The sequence below is a fragment of the Bactrocera latifrons genome, unplaced genomic scaffold, assembly GCF_001853355.1.
Source record: "Bactrocera latifrons isolate USDA-ARS-PBARC rearing strain unplaced genomic scaffold, ASM185335v1 scaffold_33, whole genome shotgun sequence".
Classification (NCBI taxonomy): Eukaryota; Metazoa; Arthropoda; class Insecta; order Diptera; family Tephritidae; genus Bactrocera; species Bactrocera latifrons.
In genome coordinates this window covers 1,555,783-1,582,764 of record NW_017536963.1, presented here as the reverse complement: position 1 = coordinate 1,582,764, position 26,982 = coordinate 1,555,783, and the positions used below count along the sequence as shown (strand labels likewise).

General features: G+C 34.7%; 1 protein-coding gene across 12 annotated transcripts in view; it reads right to left on the bottom strand.

Moving 5' to 3' along the window:
- Positions 1–26,982, bottom strand: part of LOC108971220 (transcription factor GAGA) — a 51,864-nt gene that overhangs the window by 4,228 nt on the left and 20,654 nt on the right. For 11 of the 12 annotated variants that reach the window (XM_018937120.1, XM_018937122.1, XM_018937123.1 and 8 more), the window contains one exon: positions 1,266–2,036. In XM_018937120.1, the coding sequence (XP_018792665.1) occupies positions 1,266–2,036 (771 nt within the window). Of the gene's footprint in view, positions 1–1,265; positions 2,037–12,861; positions 12,944–26,982 lie in introns of those variants that run through there. The other variant, XM_018937130.1, reaches the window with a different exon arrangement.

The window sequence follows — 26,982 nt, the reverse complement described above, 5'->3', positions numbered from 1 at the left end:
GTCCTTATACAAATTAATATTTTTTGCAAATAAAATATTTTAAATGACTGGGGAAGTGGAAAGCTAAGAGCTCATAACCAGGTTCTCACATTTTTTGATAAAAGAACGAAATAATATTTTAGTTACAGGAAGCTTTGGATGCGCTTTCTAAACTTTAAAAAGATTAATCCGCCTTTCTGCATTATATCGGAATATATCTCTGAAGCTTCTATAGAAAATAGCAAAAAAGTCGGTTCCGATATGTTCCAAAAGCACATACAGTTGCGGTAAAAATAATAGTAGTGCGTACAATGTAGAAAAAAAATTTCGTCGCACCACTAATTTTCTATAGGGTAGAAGTCTGGAGACAGTGCGGGCCACTCCATGACCTTAATCCAAATTGAAACCACTGCTGAGCCAATTTGTTTGCGTGCTTTGGGTCATTGTCTTGTTGAAACATTTAAGGTAACGGCCTTTCTTGTGGAGATAAGGTAACATTATTTTCGGCATAATTCGAACATACACAGAACAATCCACGGTTTATTTAATCAAATTTATTGGTCCAAATAAATGAAATGAAAAATATGCACAAATCATAATACTCAACTCCCTATTGGTTGGGCACCTTACGGCCTTGTCTTGACCCAGTTCCTATTTAATTTTCGTTGATGATTCAAAAGGATTTTGTTTTAAGGATCTTACTAGACGGTTAGCCTCTCTATTAGATATTACCGGACAACGGCCATGTGTTTCAGGGTTCCGTTTGTTTGTAAATCAAATAAGGGTTGCATTGAATACACACTAAAGATTCCGAGGCTTATTTCAAATCTAACAAAAATTTCAGTATCTTAGAAGAAGAGGTTCCCTCTCTCCGTCTTTTTATACCAGAATCGGAAATTATCGCTATGTTGAGTACTTCAAATAAAGTTCTATCGTGTAACTGTATCTCCGTGTAAATGTATCTCATTTGGCATTAATAATTATAGATCCTAGTTCGATGTAACGGTACAGCGTAATAAAGGAAGAAAATAAATCTAAAAGATCAACACAGTATTAATCTGTCTACCCACATTGAAATTGATCGTGCCTTAGAACAGTTTAAAGAATGATTCATAGGATCATGTAGAAATTAGTATGATACCAATAATTATTACAAGTTATTTGACTTGGTTTAAAACTCAATCATCAAACTCTCTAAATTGATTAATACTATCCAACTTTTATAAAAAAATTACTTATAAAGTATAATTTCAATATTATCGATGACATCGATTGCATATACTCACCATTCCCATTCCTAAACTAGTCATATTTTTATCTTTTCCGTCTCGTGCTACTACAATCTGCGTTACAATCGCTGTGCCTGGTGCTGCAACAGTCGTTACGCTGCCAGCATTATTCGTTCCCGATACACCAGATGCGCTGGACGCAGGTGACGCTGACGCTGTTTCTGTCTTACAGATCTTCCCCGGTCTATCCGTATCCGAGTCGTCGCCGGTGATTACCGTCTGCTGTTGTCCACCACCGCTAGTGCTAACCGTTTGTACACCGGATACCGGTATATAATTACCAGACGACGTCTGTTGTAAACTAACAATAGCGGCTTGATTTTGATTTTGTATTAAAATTGTTTGTGGTTGTTGTGTACTCTGTACTTGTTGTTGTATATCTGGAGATTTTGAACGCTTACGTACACGAGATTTACGTCCAATCTGTTGATGTTGTACCGATGTGCCTGCACTAACTAACTGTCCGGCGATATTCGTAGTGGCTGAACCAATTTGTTGTGTATTTGCAGTGGTCACGTTGCCAATATTATGCGTGAGCACCGCTGTATTAGTAGCAATCTGTTGTTGCTGCTGTTGCGATTGATGTGGTATATTGGGTGAGAGTTGACCCGTTGCTACTGTGGCATTAACGATATTTCCAACAACGGCTTGCTGTATATTCTCCGATACTGTAATTGTAGCTGTAGCCGAGTCGTTCAAATCGTCTGTGTTTTCGGCCGTCTCACAAAGTCCTTTAATTTTCAGCTGTTCGGCTGTACGTAATAAACCCTGGAATCAGAAAAAAATGTACGTTTGAGGTTAGTTGCAATTGAAAAATTAAAAAATTAATATAAATGATAGTATTTAAAATTAAATAATTTATATATTTTAATTATTTATTTTCGGTTACAACTTTTAGATAATTTAAGCTTGAAGCGGACGTTAGACGAATATTCCTTTCTAAACATATTTTAAGGACGAACGATTTGTCCAATTTTTCTGAGTGAAAAATAAAAACCTCTTAAAAAAGAATTTATTAATACTTCAAAAATAAAATCTAAACCTCTTTAAAAACAAAAATAATTTAAATAAATGCATTTAAATTCAGAATATATATATACACGTGAGGGTGTGTAGTGAAAACAAATAATCAGCTGTTATACATAAAAACAGTCAGCAGTTTCTGCTTTGATTTCCAAAATAGCAAATGAGTGTAAAGTTTAATTCCCCCTGAGAAAATGCTTTTTGATAATTAGTCCGGCCTGCATTTTTTTTTCTCCCGTGCGAGAATATTTCTGTCATGCGAATGCATCCCTTAGCTCTGGCAAAGCTTTCACATTTTAATATCTAGCAAATTTCAGCAAAGAGCGCTTTTCGACTCGAAGAGAGATATAGTATATGGCTGGGGAGGAGTCGCTGGAGAAGAAGTGAATTGATGGGTCGAAGCTTGTGAGGAGGAAGATGCGATGAAAGATCCAAAGACTTTGACAAATTTGTGTTAGGGGGAAAGCGCTTTGCTTTGATACACTATTTAAGAGATTTGGTTAACACAGCGTAACGGTGTTCTAAGCTGTACAAGTGAGATTCCTGTTAGGAATGAGCTCAAAACGTAACCTAACCTATTATTATCTATTGGAGGTGATTAAACGAGATCATAAGGACTGTTAGAGAGCATGCTACAGATTTGCATGAGCTGTAAATATGAAAAAACGGGCTAGTTAAACGAAATTTTCAACAAAATGAAGTAGATAGCATTAATTTAAAACCTCGACGAAGTATTTTGTGTTTGAAAAGAGTTTCATATTAAAAAGAGGTTATCTTGAGATCTAACACATTCTTAGCTTTTTTTAGTCTCATAAGCTATACATGTAACTATAGGACCGACAACGCCATTGGAATATTTTTTACGCAAATAGATATAATAGATTTCTTTGGAACAAATCATCTCTATAAAAACGTTGCTCGGCTCAAGTAATTTCATTTTGGACAACAGTTTTTGGGAAAACAGGCTTTTAATTAATGTGCTCAAATAAAGCTTCTAGATGCTACTGTAATGAGCAGCGCCAAATTATGTAATTGGGAGAATATATAGACAAATATATGTATAAACATAATTCATGCGTGAATTGTCAACGCTGTAGAGGGGTATTAACTTCCCTATTAACCATAAAAATCATGACGGACACTCATCAGCCGCTTACGAATGCTTACCACAAAAGAACGATCAAGTCATTACCGGCAAAGACACTAACACACATGCGCAGTATGCACCAATACCAGCAAATTTATATGTGAATAAATATACCTGTAGAAGAGAACAAATGCGCAAATGAACTTGTGTGTGTGCGGTTGTGCCTTCACATTTATGCTCATAAAATAATTCGAGTTTGAATGTTCATTTTCAATTCATTGAAACGCAGAGAAAATATTATGAATGTCCGAACTCACATAAAAACATACATACACACACATATAGTCTGTTAAATATGTATGTGGTGGTGATCATTGTGAGCAAAAGTCATACAAAAATCATTTCATACGAGCACAAAACTAATGTGAGCGGCGACGCGGCGAGTGTTCGGAGTTTTGTTGCACGTTTTAAAACCTGTTCGTATTGCGAAATTTGTTTAAATTCTCACAAACTCAAATATACAACACAACACAACACGGCACGGCACGGCTCGGCACATAATAGCGATATCCATCGAAGACTCATCGCTACTTTTTCCAATCTACGCGTTTTACACAACTAAAGTGACGATTTTCATAGCGGCGTTCTCAGTCGTTTATTGACCTCAAAATCAAGTCATGGTTATGGCCACAGCAGTCCGACAAGCATACAAACAAGCATACATACCTAAATACATATGTATACGTAATATCTAATTTGCTATATACTAAAAATATTTATATATTCATACTTATTATGTATGTGTATATACTTGTGCTTATGTGTGTGTTTCCCTGTCGATAATTTATAATTAGAGAAAGACTTGGAAGTCGCTGCTTCAAAGTAAACGAAGCGCTTTGACCGAATAAGCCAGCTCGACGTGAAAGTTAGACTAACTTCCTAAATACACACACTCACAGATACATGTACGTACATATGTACATATGGATGAGTTTATTGGCAATTTTTCGATGAAGTTTCAATATCGTTCTGATACAAATCGAACTACATACTATTTTATTTGCGAAACTGTATAGCTTTATCGACTAACATGTAAATTCAATGTGCCAAATTTTATTTACTGAATTTTTTTAATTAAATATACATAAGTGTTTCCACTTTGCTATTTCCCGGATAATAATCACTGATTGTCATTTTAGAAAAAAGTATTTTCTAGAACCTGTGAAATATCAAGCTGAACCTTTAGGCAAGGTTGATCTTCTTAATTGACGTAGACAGCGCTTATTCGGTTATAGCCGAGGTTAGCAAGGTGACCCAAAGGAATTAATTATTTATCCCCGTAAAGTTGTGTGTGAAAACTAACTACAAAAAAATAAATAATGCTTCGCTTTCTCATAAAACTCAAAACTTATTGCATAAAAAGAAAAAGAGTAACACTCATTGTATTTTGTTTTACTTTTGATTCTCAAGTGTAAAGATTTCACAAACACATTATTTTGACATTTCGGAAATTCAAACGAAACGACTCTACGAAACTGCAACGGCATTATATCTGACGAAGCACAAAATTATAAGTATTTGAGGAACATTTCATGTCAAGAAATATACTGCAGAAAAACTAAATCAGGTGTTCGGTGCCACTTATGTAGATCTCGAATAGTTCTCAGAGAAACGAGACAAAAAAAAAAAACGGAGAAAAGTATTCTGCTAATGCTGAGGTTACAGGAAATTTTATATTTATAAAATTATTTTTTTAAATAATGATTAACACAACTAAAGTTTAAATGTTTTAGCGAAAAAGGATCAGATATATGTAAAAATAAGAGGTTAAACTTTCGTAAACACAAATTTCTAAATATTGTTTATATAAATTCGATGATTCGATTTATTTATATGTATACAGTTAGATTTTTCAAAATTTGTTTTTATTTTATTTTCCTAATTTACATATATTTAAGAATACACGCAGAAAAGTTCATCTGGTTCCGGTGAATATTTTCCAAGTTACATTCAAATTTGAAAAGGCGTACTTGGAAGTACAAGGCCAAACTTTAAACGCGTTTTTCTCAAAATGGTGTTTTCAAAGTCGGTGACCAACATTATTCGAAAACGACTACACCGGCTACTACTACCTTATTTTTTTATTTTTTAGTAATTAAACAGACTTTTTCTCAAAGAAATATTTTTTATAAACAATTTAAAAGAAAAATCGATTATTTTATAAACCGTCATCTTTTTAAAAAATTTTAATTTGCTTATTCCTTCATTTTGGTTTTTTAAATTCAGAGGATACAGTTCGGAGATATAGTGGTCACCGCAAAACGTCGTTTTTGAAGGGAGCTCCCGGAGATCAGCTGTAGTTCCTTTCCAAATAAATATTTTTACCAATATTAAGACTTAAAATAAAGTTAAAATATACGATGATATTGTGTAATAATTTTTTGATAAATAAAATTTAAAAGTTTTCTGAGAAAAAATTCTGGAAAATTTGTTTCGGCATTCTAACTGAATACAATCCCTTATTAAGGGAAGCTAAACCCAGCAATCGTGGTCCCACTTTGATAGTTGCGACATCTTTACTTTGTCATGTGACAAGCGTTTAGGATCGCATCAGAAATCAATCCATGTCTCCACAAAGAGCTTTGTGACAATTATAAATTGACACGCCTAATAACGATAAAAGATTATTAGCTCAGTTTAAAGAAGGTATAACATCTAGGACGTTTTACCCTCAGCATGGTAGGTGCTGGATAGCAAAGGAGAAAGTTCAAAACAAAACGACCAATTTTGACCCAGATTGTATCAATGGCTGTTATTTATGTTTTAACATCAAAGAAAATATCTGACGACCAATGCAACATTGAATAGTCGGATAATGTAGCAATTCTAGGGGGTTTTTTTTAACCTAAAAACATGACCAGCACCAGCACTCTTAAGAGGTTCAATATTTTTTGTAAATAGAATTTTTTGTAATAAATATATAGTGGCTTTAACAATTGGCAGCATACCAATTTCTTTTCTAATTTTATTTTATTTTTTTAATTTCATTTTCTCAAAGCTCTGACCCAGATATCAAAAGATTGTTGTGTTCTCTATCTCGAGAAATTTAATATAAACTTCGAGTTGAAATTTAAAAATTACTTTTAAACCCTTTTCACCACCAAAAATATTACATTTTATAAATTTCGGACAAATTAACGAAATTAACGAAGGAATGTCGAAAAGGACACCACTCCCTACCAGCCATGAAACGCTCACCTTAACATTAATAAACTTATGTACACGCTTGGCATAATAAAAGACGAAGGAAAACGAAAGGAAAAAAGAAAATGAAACATAGAAAATTTAACAGTTATGCGCCGACGTTGCTTTAATTTGATTAACTGCCGCAAAAGGAGTCGAACTGGTATAATGCTCTCTGCGCGTCGCATAAGTAACATGATGACCACAAACATTTATACATATGTATATAGTACATAATATAATATATAGTTGTGTGGAACGAAAAACCGTGGCCCAGAAAAGTGACTAGCCGACTACCATACTTACATTACTGACTACTAGACGCGCTGGTACAGGTTTATGGAACAGGTTACGCGTTATAGCGTTTTACTCCATATCTATGGTGGGGCTATGGGCTTGGGTATGCTGTAACCGTGTACGCTTTGACCATGATCCTGTCCACTTTAAATGCTTGTCAGTATGCATAACATGTTTACAAGCGCACACACGCGTCACACACACTCCAACATATGGGTGCATGCATTTGTATGTGTGTCTGTATCATATGTTGGAAGTGGACAACCATTCAAGCAGGTACTATCTCTAAAAATAGAATGGCCTAATAATAAATATTTATTTTTGGTACGCTTTACTCCTCTCCTCTATGCTAGACGGCTTGTAACCCACTGTGATCGTATGACTTGTGTTATTGTTGTTGTTGTGTAAGGATAACATTTCGGAAATGGAGAAAAATAGTAGAAAGAAAAACGAAATTATATAATAGATTGATCATTACAAGCAGCAAGGTGTAGCGTTGTGTGTGCATGCGTGTGGGTTTGTTTGTATGTAAGTATGTCATATACAGCACAATGAGTTCATACATATTGCATAATTGATTTCTTTTTCAATATTCACTTAATTAAGCGCTATTATTTCTTGAGCAAACGCACCTTTGGGATAACGGTGAAGCAGATTTTCGAGTAATCCACGAATTTTATGAAACAAATATGAAACGTAAAATTATAGGAAAATTAGAAATTATATATAATTATTTCGCTGATTGGTTTTATGATTAATTATTTTGAAAATTGGTAACTAAATTTATAATTATTTTTGGAGCAAAATTAACAAATATTATATGGTAATAATTACAACACTAAAAACAAGGAATGGATGTCAGATATCGTAAAAAAATCAAAAAATATTAAATAAAAAAAATTAAAAAAAAAAAAAATAGAATAAAACAAAAATAAAAAAAAAAAAAAAAAAAAAAAAAAAATAAAAAAAAAAAAAAAAAAAAAAAAAAAAAAAAAAAAAAAGGGACACTTAGTTGTAGTGACTTTAAATCGATGTAGTGTTAACAAATCAAACTTTATTATACAAGTAAGTATTTATTTTAGCAACTCATTATTCAGCTACAATAAAACACTATTATTTATATTCCTGAGTATACAGTATACACATGGCTGCAAAGAAAATGAAATGTGAATTGACTGAACTTGATAAAGCCACAATATTGGCTTTGCGACCGCTAAACTTGAGTATACGTAAAACTAGTGATAAAGTACAATTTAGCAAAACTACTGTCGGAGCTTTTCTTCAGAAATATGCGAAGCCTAAGTCTTTAGAACGCAAAACGGGTTCAGGACGCCCGAAGAAGACTACTACCAAGGTACACCACTATATTTAGCGGATTAGTATTCAGAACAGATTTAAAGGATTTTCAGACAGAATATCGAACGTTCGCAAAAGAGTTGGTGAACTTTTCAGTAATGAGTGTGTCAAACGTACCGTCAGGAAGGGTGGGAGTCGGATGATCTGGGGCTGTTTTTCTTATCGTGGTGTCGGACATTTGACCTTGATTAATGGAAATATTAACGCCATTAAATACCAACAGATCTTACAGGAAAACCTGGTTCCTTCAATTGAAGAGCACATAATCTTTCAGGGTGATTCTATGCCATGCCATTGAGCCAAATTGGTAAGTAATTTTTTTTTTTTATTTATTAACATTTAATTTATACAAAGACATGGTTAATACACATTTTAATTTTTTTTCCGATAAAAAAATATTAGCACAATTGGGTATTTTATCAATAGACTGACCGGGGAACTGTCCTGATATAAATCCCATTGAAAACCTTTGGCACAACGTGAAAGCGCGGATAACCAAGAAGAGACCAAGGACTTTGTCAGACCTTGACTGAAAAATGGAAGACATTTGGTATAACGGTATACCCTATACAAATTTAACAGTCCTTAGTTGATTCCATGCCCGAAGGAATAAAAACCGTGATAAAAAATAATATAGACGCCACGAAATATTAAATGAAGATATTTTGATGTCGCTATTATTATTACAAACTTATTTTAAAAAAATCGAGTTTTTATTGTATAGCGTTTAGTTTTGAGAACATTTTTATAAGTATCATAGTAGAAATTGAAATATCGGAATTTTCGGCTTTTAATAAAAAAAATGGAAATATTTACTTTGAACTGATTTTTTATTTTTGTTTCAAATACTTATATAAATCAATTTTCGTGAAAATTTTTTTCGAATTCGAATTTCCATACGTGAAAAGTTAGACTCCGTTTCACGGATTCACAACACGATAGTGGTGTCTATCTATCGACACCAATTAACTTTTGAGAAGATTTATCAAGCACAAGCAGTGATGCTAAACTGAATGAGTATCTAGAAAAAACTGGTTCATATACGGTATTTTTAGAGTAAGAGCATTTCTTAGAGAATACTTTCTACATACTTTTTACAAATAATCATAGAAAGACTTATCCTGCATTAGCATTTAAAAATGGGACAAATATATTTTCAAAACCGTGTTAGGTGCGACAAACTTAAAGAGTACTTCACACAAATTAGGAAACTTGAAAGTTCTTGAAACTAAGGACGCGGAAGTAAGCCAAGTTTTGGTGTTTCGTGTCAGAACTATTAAAAAGAAGGTCTACAGACGCTCAGGTTTTCTTCAATCAAAAAAAAAAATTCTATATGTAGTGATTTAGATGTTAAAAGTAATATTGGTGTATAGTTTTATAAGTTACAGGTAAATTTAAAAAGGCGTTTCAGAGTGCTTGGAAGTACAAAGTCAAATTTTAACCAGGTATTTCTCAAAATGGTGTTTTCAAAGTCAGTGACCAACATTACTAAAARCGGCTAAACCGAGATTCGGGACTTTTTCAGCAGGAAACAGGATAAACAATAAATGCAACACCAGAAATTATAACCTATTAGAACAACTTTTTGGTGATTAAACTGGAAAAAAATAATTGTTAATTGGTAATTTAGATTAAAGATTTGGAGGCATCAGACATCATTTTTAGGATGAGATGTCATGCAATGATCTGGGCTGATAAGTCAGTTATAACATACTTATTGGAACCAACATTCAGCGCGTTGTTAGAAGCTAAGGCTTTGCTACCGAAAGTTATGCAAAATTGGACTGGTAATATGGTCATATGGCCGTAAATTTTGTTCAAATAAATAAATTCACTAGATTTTTCGAACTTATTCACCAACAAAGTGAGAATTTCTTTCAACTATCTGCGTTTTATTTCAAATAACCTCTAAAAAGTTCTCTGTTAGTTAGAAAACTTATATGCTACGGCGAAAAGCCGTATAAAACTTGGAATAAGTTTTTGGAAAATCCCAAAACAGCAGTTATATTTTTTAGAACCGAACGCTATATTATGGAATCACTGTAATAGCTTTTTTCTTCTTCAATTTTATGTCCTGAGGAGGAAATATTAAACCTGCCACGAAGTTTTTAACATGCAGAAGGAAAAGGATGAGGGCCTATTAAGTATACATATAACGGATTTTTCAATAGAGACACTACAAAAGTAGACCTATAGGGACAGTAGCGTTGAGAATATTGCTGCCACTAGCGCATCAATTAAGGAAGATCCAAATCAGTCTCTTACACGTCGTTCTCAAGCCTTCCGAATCTCTGTGATGTCGTTGTGGCAACTTTGCGAAAAGATCTTGGCCTACATCCTTAGCCGCTTGACCACCAGAATCGTCGTATGTTCGTGAATTGGGCTGAGCAACAACTTGAAAATGATCCGGATTTTCATCGAAAAATCATCTTCAGGGATGAGGCTCGTTTCGTCAATAAGAAAAATAAGCTTTATTGGTCAGGCAGCAATCCACCCGTACTCCAATGGTGACTGCAGTGCATTCCGAATAAATTATGGTTTGGTGTGGTTAATGGGAAAGCGGCGTCATTGGCCGTACTTCTTCCTGTGAATGGGAGTCGCTAATGCTCAATAATAATCTAATTGGATGATATGGATTTGGACAGCGAATGTCACAATAGATTTATTGAGAACTAAGTTTGGTGAACGTGTTATCTCACGAAATAGTCCAGTCATTTGGCTCTTGAACGAGTTTTTCAGATCGAATCATTATAATAGCTAGCTGCCATACAAACTGACCGACCAAAATTGAGGCCTTGTATGAAAGCATACAAAAATTAAAAGAATATGTAAGAAGTGAATGCAATTTATAAGAGCTATATGTAGATGTGTTTGTGTACATGACCTTGTTCGTATTAGTGCAGCGCCACATAAAATATAAACGACAAAGCTGTGAGCTGAAATGCACGTAAACTTTTCTGACACACTGTAAATGCACATGAAAATTTAAATTAGGGAAGCAAAATGCATGTAAACTTTTTATTGACTTTATGTACTTGTGTGTGTAAGTGCATGAACAAAAGCTGTATGCATGTATATATATATATTTGTAGAGGTGTGAGTAAACCACAAAACTATGTGCAGCATAAAAAAAGTCAAAAGGACTTACAGCTCAATGGCGATTCTTAAGTTTTCTTCACAAAATTATTGAAATGAATTGTGGTCGGTTGTTTCGCAGGAAGACCTAAATATTGCGTTACTGTGAACGTCAGCAAGACAGTCACACCAATACATATGAACTTATGAAAGTGATCAATTCGCACACATAGCCATAAGCATACATATGTATGTATGTGTGTATGTTTCTGAATTATATGTGTATTTAATGGGATTTCAATACGAAATGTAACGCTTTGGGATTATTGTACACTATGTGCCATAAGAGTTTGGCTTAAGTATGGATGTAAGTATATACACAGGTATGTATGTGCGTACATATTTGTAGCGTTGGGTTAGTTGTGCGCCATGGCTTTGGGGCATGTGTTGTTGAACCGGATTGTAAGACGGCCAGCTGGCTGTGCGCAAACGCTGCGTACGAGTAGAAAATAATTAATCAATATCAATTGAAGCAACCGCATAGTCACAGAGAAGCGTCAATGACTCCACGTAACCAACCACATGAAACCAAACGACCAACCTACGAACCAAACAGCTAGCACCAGAGCCGGAGTCAGCCAACCAACGGCGCATACGCAATGCTTGCTTGCCTGCCAGCTAGCTGAGCCCGAAACGAAGAGTCGGCGATTTCAGCGTTTCAGCATAAAACTACACAGCAGCAGCAGCAACAACAGCAGCATGGCACAGCAGCGAGAGCAGCAACAAACAACAGCACGCCAACAAAATGGTGGCTCGATCGTACACGCATAATTTTCATTTTTTTTTAATGTGTTTTTTTTTTATTTATTTTTTTTGCTTTTGTTTGACCATTGCAATGTATCAAGTGAAATTTTGTATTTGTAACAACAGCAACAAAAACATGTAGGAAGTGTGCAATATTATGATGAATGCACCTTCTATATGCAATCGATTGCTTTGAATACCGTCAATATTTATATGCATGTGTGTATGTGTGTAGATTTTCTTATTGAGCAAACACTGGCTGTTGTCTGTGACTAATACGTGCACACTTTCACCAAAGTCACTGCGACATACACACACACACATGTAGGCATGTTTGTATGTATTTTATGCAATTTCAATAAGATCACTCGAAGAAGGTGCGCGTGCAAAGCGTGCAAACGCTGCATAAATGTTATTGAAACTCATAAAAAGAACGAATTGTGTTTAGAAAATCAAAACGAAAGGAAAACTTACGAAAAATGCGGAAAAGATAACGCAAAAGTCGCGAATCAAGCAAAAAAAAAAAACATAAAATAAACGCACACAAGACGTAGTATGAGAGTATGCAAAGAAATCAAATAACATAAAACAAATACAAGAAATAAGAATGAAAAAAAAACAAGAAAATATGCTGATAATAATAATAAAAGAAATCTGCCAGAAAGCCTGGGCAAGGTGTATGCCGTGGCAACCGACCAACCAACCAACCAAACGAATGAACCGAAGACATGACCAAACGACCGACCGCCCGACCGACCGTCCAAAACTCGTCTTCTTCGCGTGTGTGTCTGTCTGCTCGCGCCACTTGAGCAACTGACTTAAACGGACAAAACTAAGACACAAATCAACAAGTATGCACTATGCGGGGTAAGGTGAGTGCATTGCGCGTGAAACCACCAGTCAGTGTTTGTGCCAAAGAGACTCTTCAGGCACCTTAAAAAGCATAGCTATGGTATAACTGAACATACTAGACCTACGTAGAGTCCCCATATAGATAGTGGTTGTAACCAAGCCGGCATCAATAGTGTTTGTGTAGCATACAAATGTACAATAGACATATATATATATATATATATGTATGTAACGGCAGCAGCAGCAGCAGCAATGCCGATATGCTGTCCATGCATTCAAAGACATTAAACCAAAGGAGATGATGTTAAAAACAAGTACTATAATTTTACTGCAGCAAATTTCAATGTCAGCCAAGGCAAGCAAGATATGCAGGCTAACAGGTCGACAGGTAGTCGGGCGACTAGGCCAGCTCGATAAATTTATAGATGGATGGATAGACATGTGTTTGCATGCGGCGGCTAGGATGAACGCATAATAATGCAACTATATATGTAAGCATATGTGACTACAGTGTGTAACACACAAAAAATGCCTTTAAGAAGTAAAAAATGAGTACTCAAAAACAAAAAAAAAAAAATTACAAATAAACGCAAGCAGTATAATGTACAAAAATCTTGATTTTTTTTTATATAAAACATTACCACTTGGCCGCGTTGCTGTCAATTTTATTTTTAATGTGAATATTATTTTTTGTGTCTTTAAAACCGTTTTACACAATTTTCGCACTTTTCTTGCAAAGCAAAATCACAACACGAACTCAAAAAAAAAAAAAGCAAAAACAAAACGCTTTTCTGCCGACACATGTAATTTTTTTGCGAGTTTTCAAACTTCCAGTAAGTTTTCGAAAATAGAATTCCAATTAAGACTTAGTTATATGATGGCTAGAGCTAGTGCTAGTAGTATGTTGACACCGAGTATTTGATATGCTTGTTTGAAACTTTACCACGCTGGTATGTCCGTCGCGACTTTGACGAATACCAAACTGAATGAGAAATCATACTGAAGCAAAAGAAAAGACAAGACGACAAGAAAATATCCAAAACCCAATTTCAAAACCTCGACTTGGCACTTAGTTGCGTAGTCATGTCGCGCGTCTCCGCCGTCGTCGCTCATTTCTACTACACTGCTGCTCCTCGGCGCTCCCCGCGCTCTCTTTTTTTGCTGTGCGCACCCGAATCCATACGTATATGTGTGTGTGTGTGTGTGTGTATAACGACGAGCGCCGTACACTACTTCGTCTGGACTTGTCTCGTTTGGTTGCGTCTCAGGTCTCAGCTCACCTAACAGTATGGCTTGGCTTATTTGTTGTTGTTAAGATGGTCAGTTGCTATTTCTACCGGAGGTCTTCGCCTCTATATGTATGTGTTTACCAATACATATATATACTCACACAGGTAATTATAGGTGAAATGAAAAAAATATGTATAAAATTAAATAAAAATAATAGTATTAGTGGCATACGTATACATATTTACAACTACCAGTGAAGTGTCTTCAGTGAAGCCACGTTGTATTCGATCGAAAGCCGAGCGCGAGACAGGTAGACCGACCTGGCATTGTGTTGTGAGACTACAACTACTGCAGCTTGAACAAAAGCAATGATATTCGGGTTAAAACGGCGTGCTTGGCTCATCATTGTGGCACTTTTTAAGTCAGACAGACAGACAAACATACATACATATGCATATGCTTACAATCAAACATATATATATGTATGTGGGTATGTATGTAGCGTAGCCGATACATTCAGGTAAAAACAAATATCTTAGCAGCAAAAACCAAAAACCAACAACACCATAAACTAAAATAAGAGCTCAGCCACTACACACATATATATGTACATTTAATATATATATAATTACATATATAAGTATGTATGTATGTTTAGGCATGCCAATACACCTTTATAACTATATGGTGTGGTAAACTAAAATAAAATTCAAATACACGCGGATATTTATTTATGTATGTATGGCCGTACAAAATTTTAACACATACATATTATATATGTATACTTTTTGCTTTTGCTTTGTATGTGATACACTAGTTATATCCAGGTATGATACCCATAGCAATGTAGTGTTTGTAGGCTCATTATGCTAGTACCATTGGCAGCCCTTGTTTTTTATGTAATGCCGGTGCCGTGCAGTTTTACATTTTACCGCTTTGCGTTATGAGGTTTCCTCGACGTGTTTGCTATTGCCCTTTTCTCATTTATTGACTTGCACACAAGTATTGAGTTTTGAGAATTTAATTCACAGCTTAACGGGGGTATTAACATTCGTCTATACTTGAGTTAAACCTTTGCTTGTATATACTTAAGTATATACATACAAACATACATATTTATGTATGCACATTTGCATATTACACATACATATGTATGTATGTAAATCCGACTTCCCGCAATTACGCTGATGCCCAACGTAATTAATAAATCAATCTTAAATCAAAGTTATACCACAATCCATACACACATACATACGCATAAACCTTCCACGTAGACATGCACCCGAAGAAGCCAAAGCTCTGGCGACACATCACTCCTGTTCACATTAGTACATATGTACTAACAAAAAATGTTTTCCATCACCAGAAATAAAGTTTTGAAATTTGTGAAATCAATTTTTTTTTCAATGTCCACAAAAACTTCTATAATATTAATAAAAATAGTTATGAAACATCAGATCAGTCAAACTCTGCAAGAAACATGTCAAATATTCAGCTCTTTAGCTGACTAATGCAAACGACACTCTCCAAAGTGTTGAAAATGTTCCAAAACCTGTTTTTAAAGGTGTTCTCTACATAGTAGACACCAGGAACGAAACAAGCTGTGCGGTATTCAATCATTTTGGTAACTCTTAAGCAACCAATTCCATGCAATTACGAGACAAATACGATGTCTTCATTTTTAAATGCTATTTTATAATGTTTTATTGATAGTTTTTGAAGAAAAGATAAGCCAATTATTTAATCTGTTTTTAAAACTGAAGAGATTAATTTACAGTAGTTTTGTTTTCGGAATTTCCTAACCTTCACGCACTTTCACCAATACAATTTCTCCTGCATGAAGACGAGAATAAGAATCCCCCACCGATGATTATGGCGTACTTGATAAGAAAAAAACAAAAATCCGAGAATACAAAACTTTGGCGATGATTATGGCATACTATAATTTCAAGAAAAATTCCCCCTGCGGCCAAGCTTCTTTTAAATTAGACGTGTCATTTCCAAGTATTAAAGTGAAATGTAATGAAAACGGATTTCACTCATAAACTACCTTCCGCAATTATATTTGGCTGGAATAAATTCTTCTTGTAAATCGTTAAATTAAAATCACTATATTTAACGGATATTGCCAAGACTTAGTGGGAACGAATCGAACAATCAGCAGGCATAATCAAATACTGATTGAATAGCAAGCTATTCTAATATTATACCTCTTTATATTCACATTAGTTTCTTGAGTTAAATTCAAAGAAAAGGCTCAAGGCAAGAAAAGGCAGAGAAAAGTAAAATCTCAAATCGAAGATTTATTATCGACACCGATTTGTAGTTATTGAAAATTCTTTTGGAAATTTAACACAAAAACAAAGGGGCCTGAATGCTTGTTATTTAAACAATTTCTAATCAGACAATATACTATACATTAAGACAAAAACGCACTCGGAAATTGCAATTAAATTCCCCGGGTAAATGATATTTCAATAAAAAGTATTTTGCTAAGTTGGCAGGACTGTCCTTAATAAATAAGCAAAATATGAGCGCTTTCTGTCAACTAGTTTGATTACATCAGCTGCTTAAGTACGGTACACCTCAGTAGTGCGTTGTGATTTTTACAATGGATAAAAATATCGAACAAAGAATTTGTCTCAAATTTCATTGCGAATGTTGGAAAAAGCTTATGGTGATTCAGTTGTAACAAAAACAAAAGCCTACAAGTGCTACAAAACCCTCAAAGACGGTCGAGAGATCGCTAAAGACATATCTCGTTCTGGATGACCTATGATCTCATCAGGTGATGAAAATTTTAAAAAAGTGAAGGGCATGGTGTTTGAAAAACGTTAAGCAAGTGTTAGAGAGATGGCAAGAGAGCTCGACAGCTCTCCCAAGTCCGTTCGAATGATTTTGGTGGAAATTTTGGGTATGAAAAACGTTTTTGTTCGACTCGTCCCGATAAAACTAATTTTCTTTTCAAAAAGAGTATCGTGAACAGTTATTTTTGCACATGCTTGATCGTGCGAATTTCAATCCCGCATTCATGGAGAGCATTATAACTGCCGATGAGGCAAGAGATTATGAGTTTGAGGAGCTGAAAACCATCCCAAAAAGCGCTTATGAAAAGTGTCTCGAACAGTGGAAAAATCGTTGGCATAAGTGTATTACATCTGATGGGGATTACTTTGAAGGCGACAAAATAAATATTGATGATAATTAATCGGTTGCTCATGTTAGAATATCTTCCACAAATAACAAGTTTGATTTAACTGAAGATTTAAGTATAATACACGTATGTGCACCTTTTGTTCTAGGCGAATTAAATGAAGACCAAAATAGTGAACGTTATTGATGGAAAATTTTCTCTCATAAACCGCCTTAAGCAATCAAATTCGCCTGAACTATAAACACGTGACCATTTTCTATTGAAAACTGAAAACCAACATGAAAGAAGCATTTTATGATGATATCCCACGTAACCGTGGTGCTGAAGAACATTCCTATAACTAACATAAAATATCTATGAGTGCTCTGATTGATCGTTTTAATCGAGTAGTAAAGTCCTCTCTCGACGAACACAGACCAAACTCTATAAGTTACTCATTATTCTACTATATGGAGTAGAGGGCCACACTTCTTTGATAAAAACGGCATAACAGTAACTGTGAAAATTTGAAAACAAATTAATATCAAGAAAATCCACTTTACGCTGGTCGCCAAGGTCACCTGACCTATCTGCACCAGACAGCAAGATCCTGTACAATAAGATCATCTTAGACATGACGCGATAGTTCAATAATTTTATTTTATTCCTTATTTGTGGTATTAATAACGGAAAAACTATATTTGGTGATTTTTATAGTTTACAAAAAATGTCAACAAACAACCAATATTCTTACTATTGGTCGGTCCTTCAAAATATCAGTCCTGGTTAATCGAAAAACTCTCCAAAAAACATCATTAGACGCTTAGGTTTTGGATATTTCAACTAAATTTTCGTAAACTTGACAATTTAGAGGGAATCACATTGGACAAAACTATAGCAAAATGGTTTTAATTCAGTACATATTTAAACAACATTAGACATCTTCTATCCAGCCTCTTTTTGACAGATCACTCGTGAGTCGTCTCAAGGACTAATTTTTTCAGTCTTGCTTGGCATTTTATCTTTCCAAGATAAACTGAATTTTACTACAGATTTAATAAATTTGCACTTATTAAGAGAATTTCAATTAAGAGAATTTTTTTGCTCTGTTTCTTAGTAAAAAAATACGAAAAACTGAAGATAATCGAATCTTAATTGTAGAAGATGGGAATATGAAAAATATTCCATTTTCAAGGGAGAGGCAAGAAAGATACTTCAAGAGAAGGAAGTCATACAAGACTCAATACGGTGGAGGTCCAAAGTCTAAAAGTTCTATACACGCTGATCGACTTGTACTAAGAAAAGGTCCTGAAAACCCAGAAATTTTATGTCGAAAGTTTTGGTTTAGATGTTTCCTTTAGTACAATACAAAGGAAACTACGAACATCTAGGTTTAAAAACTATGTCGCAAAAAAACGACCCATATTTTCCATTTCGATTCGGAAAGACTAGAGTTTGTAAAACAATATATAAATATGCCAACCACATTTTGAGATAAAGTAATTTGGTCCGATGAATTCAATTTCGAGCTAAGGAGTTAAAAGAACACGCAAGCGAGTGTGGTGTAAACCTTCTGATCGCATAAAACCACAGTTCATATAATCTTAAGTGCAGTATGGAGGATGTTCTCTCATGGTTTGAGGCTGTTTCTCAAAAATTTAGTGTAGGTAGTGTAGTTAAAACCGATGGACTGTTGTTTTTTAGACGTATGACTGATGTTTTTTGATAGTTGTTAATGAAATTATACTCAACTTGATTTACCATTTCATAATGAACAGATTTACTTTGGTAAAGCGTTTGCAAATCCTACAAATTCGTTACCAAAATAATGGTTCGATTCGCGATCAAAATTTGCTCGTTAGGTCTAACACTCGGAGAGCCGTATTTTCGGACCATGAATCAGTTTGCACTGGTTTTACTCTAGTGGACTAGTATCTTCGAATACGTTTGTACAATATACACTGTGAAGCAGATTATCGAAGAAGACCTGAATGATTTCATCCGCCATCGAGCACAACAAATGAAAGGTTTTGTAGAAATATCTTGATTAGTGAACTTACAAACGAACGAACATCAAACGCGGCGCAGGTTCGGTGAATGGAATGGAAACGAGGTAGCTACCGATAGCGTTTTATACAAAAAATTTTGTTTTAAATTTACCATTTTTGGTTAATGGGTGTGTTAATAAAAAGATCCATACAATCGTCGCATTTGGAGTGATGATATTCCACAAGACGTCTTTGCATCCTCAAAAAGTCATTTTGGTGCGCTCTATGCGCAGAGGGAATAAGTGGTCCCTATTTCTTCAAAAATAAAGCCGGTCATAATATTAATGACTTTTTTTGCCTTAATCGGAAGACTTTGACCTCCAACGAAAAAACCATTTTATTGAATAAAATTTTTAGTGAGCACACTATTTCGCCTCAAGGGCTTTTGGCTTCGAAGATTGATTGATCTAACACCGCTGGACTATTTTTTTTTTTTTGTGTTAATGCGAAGTCGTTTGTCTGCGCAGATAAGGATAAGCCCGAGACGATTGAAGCATTATAATAGAATATTCGGCCAGGATTGCTGACATGGCGCTATTTGTTGCAAAAAGTTGCCAAAAATTGGGCTGGATTTTATTCAAGCCAACCGAGACTGTCACTTACCCGAAATCATTTATTTTATAATAGCAGGCTCTTAACTTATAATAAATCGAAAATTTTAAATTATATGTGTTTTATTTCTTCTTGACAACCACATGTCTTCACACATCCTTTATGTATTTTGTTTCAGCCGACAACTCGGCCGATAAACGTATAATCAAATCAATGACTTCATGGTGAATAGTAGGAAAATAAAGGAAAAACGTCATCTTGCCTAAATGAGAAAGTAAAGCTCTTAGCGCCAAAAATGCAGTTCATGTAAAGAGGATAAACATAAATCCCTAGTCTAGTTCCAACTGTATTATATACAGAAATATCGCGTACACGTGATTGAGAGCAAGTATTCATTTTATGCAGAATATGGTCTGGATATGTATCACTACTTTCTAATTCACATAAAGCGAGTTCCCACGTACTACGGTATGCATGTAAATTATAAAAAGTCTATTTCCTTATTTTTGCATATTTCGAATGTGCATACATTTGAGAATATTCTCCGAAAATTTGATAAGGTTTCGGATATATGAACGTATTTCTTAGACTTTTTTACTCAGTGTCGTCGGCTCACAAAAATATAGGGTGATCCAAAACGAGGTACTTTTTTCAATGCGCTTTTTGACAGATCACGCGGAAGCTGTATCAAGCTGTCACGTTATTTTTGCTCAGTATAGTTTGACAACTTCAAGTTGATTACGAAAATTCACGATCTGTAAAGTAAACTTGAGCCAAATTGTGTTTAGCATGATGCTCATTTCTGGTTCAAACCCGAGAAGAACAAACAACGCTTTGATATGGTTTTTAGGTCGGTGGAATCGTAGGTGAGAAACATCGCCAGTGGTGACCGTTATCGCGTCATGATAACCGACGATTTTATGCCTGAAATTGAGGCTCGTTACCTCGGCGACAGGTTTCAACAAGAAAATGGTACCACATCCCACAGATGGCATTAATCAATAGATTTATTGAGAGAAAACTTCGGTGAAGGGATAATTTCACGTTTTGGGCCGGTCGATAGGCCACCTAGAACGTGTAATATCTTCTGAGAACTTTCTCCTGTGTTGATATGTAAAGTCTAAAGTATATGCGGACAATCTGTCTTCGGTTCACGCCTTGAAACAATACCAGTATTCGCCAGTTACCAGTCGAAATGCTTGAACGACTCACCGAAAATTAGACTCAACGGATGGACCATCTGAGACGTAGCCGTGGACAACATTTGAAACAACCAATCTTCAAAAAATAAATGGCAAATAATGTTCTTTCGAATAATAATTAACATCCCATACGCCATTTAAAAAACAAAAAAACCTTAATTTCCGACTTGCAAGTGATTGTGTAACCCCTTTAATAAAAAATCTTCTGTTCAAATTGCTAGCATGGCAACGTGAATAGCGATAATGATCTGAAATAGTTGCTCTAAATATTAAAAAAACGTGAATAAGTTGAGTTTCAAATAACGACGGTGAATTCAGCACAATATGGAGCAACCGCACATTAAACAAAGTTGTAGCTTTACATTACACTTTATTCAATGATTCGAAATTTATTTTTTCTAAACTTTAATTCATATTGATTCTTCTAAAAGTTATGTGCTGCTAAAGAAAGTCTTGTAACGATTTATGAATGGAGAATCAGTTTTGTTTCTAAAAACATATATTTTTCTTAGCAATTTTTTTTTATTTTGATATTTGTATTGCTTCATCTAATAATATCCGTGACAGACATGTAGTAACAATACCATAGCATAGGTATCATGGTATCCTGTTTACTACGTTGGTGACACACATGGCAATGTAGTAAACTCAAATACTAGCTTTGTTTCATGGGCATTAAATATTTAAAAAAAATTGTAAACAATAAATACATATATAGATGCGTGTTATGGAGAAAATAAGTGCAATTCATCGCAAAAAAGCGATTTGGTTAAAGTCTCTCTAAAATCCTCACATACAATGAGACATTTCCTTGTGAAAATTTTTGTTTTCATTTCAATAATTAATTTTTTCAGTTATTTTGACAGAATATTTCGAAAAGCTTTATACAAATACCACAATCAAACATCATAGTATTGTTTTGCTAGTATTTGGTGATACACATATGGCATTTGTACCATATATGGTATTGTTACTAAATGTCTGTCTCGGGTATAATGGAAATCGACCGTCATGTAAGCACTGCTTCGATTGTCAAGGAGCTGAACATTACACAAAAAAAAAAAAAAACCATTGGATCCACTAAAAAAAAACACGGATATACAAAAATTTCGATGTTTGCATATTTCGAAAACGTGTTGATCGGAAGCGGTCGTCGTCGAGTGGGGATGAGCCAGCGCATACGGTAACATAACACCAGAGAAAGTAATTTATAGGTCTTGAATTCCATGAAATCTCGATCAAGCGAGAGTCAATCAACATCGTGTTATATTGATAATCATAGAAGCGACATTTCTGGCCTCATTTCGAAACAAATAAGGTCCGATAATGCCGTCGCACAATCTGCACCATACGTCAAATTTTACGTGATTTTGTGAATTTTTGGAGGACGTGAAAGTGCTTCATAGTCTTGGTAAATTTCGAAACGTTGTACCAAAATGAAACGGCAAACCTTACTGAATACACTAGCAAAATTTGACACAAATCCTTAAACAAATATATCAACATTTTTATGATCGATATTTAAATAACAAAGTGCATTCTATATACTTCCAGATCAAATAAATATAAATAAATACTTTATAGCATTTCTGACAAGTTATTTAATCTTGCGATAGAAGACTTTTACCAAAGAATAGCTGAAGGAATTTAATGAGCAGCTTTTCATTTTAGAGATACAATCAAAGGTTTGACATTCCCTGTACTATTCTTTAAAAATAAAAATATTTCGGATACATTTTTTAACCAAACCAAGACAATTAGCACCAGAATGGTGATAAAAACACTCACTACTTCTAGAAAATTACATTTAAAAAACGCAACAGAAACCAATATAATTACAATTTTTATGTGAATTAAGCTCTTTTGATACCAAAATAGCAAGATATCAAATCGTATCCACTTCATTTCTTTAAAAAGTTAGATTTATGAAACGAACGGCGTATGAACATGAAGATATTATGGAGGGTTTACGAAAATATGAAACAATTTCAACACTCTTTGTAAACATCGTATGACATAAATATATTATATGTCATCGGTACATAATATTATGTCTGAATGATTTTTTTGTTCTTAAAAAATGTTTGAATATCATAAGCGATTCGTTTGCACAAGTAATAGACTCACAATCTCAATTTAAGAGTTAAAAAAAGTATTTAAAAACTTATAAGTCAAAATATTGAAAACATGGAAAATTAGTGATAGAACTGACTAGCTATAATTCCTATTGCAGGTCCAACTGTTATTTTGATTTTGATTGATAAAAATTGCAACTTCTTGGGGAGAACTGAGAGACAATACACATTAAGCGGCCAGTATCATATCTGATCCTATGCCGCCTGATTTAAAGTCTTCCGAGCCAAGTAGAGCCAATAAAAAAATCGAAATCGATGAATATGCGTTTAACGACTGACGAGTAGACAATGGGATAGGGCAGAAAAAGGATGATGAACGCATAGGCTCATTAAGAACGTACCAAGATGGATTAAGAGACAACACGAGGAGACTTTTATCTAACCATGGCTGTTTCAGGGAGTACCCAACAGATTCCGCCACGATGACGACACAAAACAAGAAGTGTATCTTTAGTAGATAATAAGAATCGTGCCAAAACAAGAAACAGTCAGACGGGCATGGCTAAATTAACTCACCTCACCACTTTGATCATTTATATATAAAAACTACTTTATATGGTCACCGACATTCCATTTTTACTGTTACAAACTCTGTGACAAACTTAAGAGTTACAACGTGAGGGATATTGACTGGCAACTTCGGGGATAACATTTTTCACTTATTTACACACTCTACTGGCCACTCTTGCTATCTAAAACACAATAAAAACAGGTTCTTAATCAACATAAGATGTGGTAAAGATGTTTCAAACAAATTAATAATGTTTTAGCACTCGTTTCGACTGCTGTTTTTCACTTAGTGTAAAATGGTCCCAAAACTTTAAACTCGTCTATCGATTAGGAAAATTTCTGCCGAAATGGCTGGATCGATCGACTTGACATCTTAACACGATTTTTTTCTATTTAATGAATCTGGTTAATTTTTTTATTTATTTTGCAGATTGACTTTTACATTTAACAAAAATGGATAACTGGGACACTGAAACAAGAATTTGAATTGTCCGCCGCTATCACGCACTGGAGTCCCTAGTTTCGGTTCAAAGAGAGTATGGGCGCACGTTTGGCGGCAATCTTCCGAGCAGATGGACCATAATGAGAGTTGTAAACAATTTTGCGAGCATGGGACAGTCAACAGAAGACCTTACCATCGAAACCCTTCAGTTCGAACGGAGGAAACAATCGCTGCTGTAGCTGCTGCCATACAAAACAATCCACGTGTTTCGACAAGAAGCTTATCTGCTCAAATGGTTGTAAGCAGGCAGTCATTACAGTCAATTATGCACTAAGATTTGGACTTATTCCCATATAAAAATCAAATGGCCAACAAACTGAATGCTGCAGACTTGCCGATTCGCTTGGAATTTTGCCAGAAGATGCTTCAAATGGTGGAAGAGGATGGAAACATGTTGAACTGTTTTTTCATGTCCGACGAGGCCCATTTCGATTTAAACGGCAACATAAACAAACAAAATTGTCGAACATGGAGTGCTTCCAACCCACAGATACTCCATGAGACGGAATTCCATCCACTTCGTTTCACAGTGTGGTGTGCAGTTTCATCACGCTGCATGAGTCGTGTCAAACCGTCAGCTACTTTTTCCAGTATTGTTTGGCATTTTATCATGGAAGGACTTACGCCTGAACAACGTTTACAAATGGATCAACTTTTTTACGAAAATTCACGTTTTGTAAAGAATATGTTTTGCGCGCTTCGCTCAACTCATTGTCAGCATAATCGGCCTACTGAGCGTAGTATTCGCAACACTATTACCTATCTTGAGACTCAGCATTCATTATTAGATAATATACGACCGAATAACCCACGTCAGCACGCAGTGAAGAAAATACAGCAGCCCTAGCTGAGTGTACACGAAGACTGTGGAGAGTCGATTCCATTTGCAGCAACTCGGACTGACGTATGGAACGGCTTGGCGTATTTTACGTAGAGATGTTTTATTGAAAGGGTTAAAAATACAGCTTGTGCAAGAGCTGAAGCCGCTCGATGTCCCCAAGCGATATCGCTTCGCTCTATGAGCTCTTGTAAAGTTCCAAGACGATCCGACGTATTTGAGCCAAATTTTTTTCAGCGATGAGGCCAATTTCAAGCTCAATGGGTATGTAAACAAGCACAATTGGAGCATTTGGGACGAAGAGCAACCTGAAGAGATTCAAGAGCTGTCATTCCAAGCAGCAAAAACAACGGTTTAATGTGGTTTATGGACTGGTGGATCATCGGTCCCTATTTCATCAAAAATGATACCGTTGAGAACGTAACCATAATGGTGACCGTTATCGCGCCATGATGACCGACTATTTGATGCCTCATATTGAATCTTGTGATCTCGACGACATTTGAATTCAACAAGACGGTGTCCCTTCCCACACATCACATCAATCAATGGATTTATTGAGAGAACACATCGGAGACCGATAAACTTTTTCTTGTAAGGATATGTAAAGTCTAAATTCTATGCGAACAAACCCGATTCATACCTTGAAGCAAAACATCGCGCTACTCATTCACCAATTACTAGTCGAAAAGGATCACCCTTAATTTTTTTCTTCAAATGGATTTTATAATCGTCATAATTAAGACAATTATGTCTGAACTTTTATTTTAATAATTAGTCGACATCACTTTTGTATACTTAAATTTGTCAATAAATAAATAAACAATGATTAAAACAACTATTAACGTTTGACTAGCCCTTCGATCATTGCTTGTATTGATCTATAATAACAATAGATATTTTTGGTTCTACGATTCGGGTTAATTTAAGCCCTCACAGTTTTTCAAAATAAATGTCCGATTATGAAATACATTATATTCTGTAAATATACATTTTTTATTTATTAAAAAAACATCTTCAAAACACTTCAGAAAAATTTGTTTTTTTCCGGCCGGTAAGTCTTTTAGAAACGCCGAGAGAAGTTTTAATGAGACATAATATTTTTCCCAAAGCTTCTCATTAAAAACAATTTAATAAAAATAAGCCATTTATCAGTTGATAAGTAGACGAATAATAGAAGTAAGAAATGGATCAAAGGTACTTTTTTCTTTGGATGAACAAAGTTTACACATTCATGAATTTAAAAAGTAGCATTTCATCAAATACAAAACGGAGCAAATAATTTTTGAACTAACCAACCCAAAAAAAATATTTTTCAAGTTTTTGCCAAATTATTTAAGCCATATGTGAAAAATTTCGGTCTAAAGCACCGCTTTTATTATAAATTTTACTTTGGGTACTAAGCAAGCTTTTAAGCTTCCAAAAAATTTGTTAGAATTAGCCAAGAAACCACATAAATACCAAAATAGATACTAAAAAACACCTTTTTTATTATAATACACATTCTTTCGGCAAAGTTGCCATTTGTAGGTTATTAATTCGAATAACATTCCTAAAATTTAGTGAATTTTGTAAAGAGGAAAATACCAGAAATAGTTTTTTTTCCTATTTTTACACATCTAACAGATTTCAAACATTTTTTGCGGACATCACCAATAAAATATTTATAGTATGCCAAAAGAAGAATAAATTGTTCTTTGAAAGGCAAATATACAAGGATTTCCAATAAGAGTGACTGATTTCTTAAAAAAGTACAATATTTGCTTAAAAAAATTCAAACATTTTTTATTTAGTGGGAAGTACAAATCGGACACGTAAACGAATTCA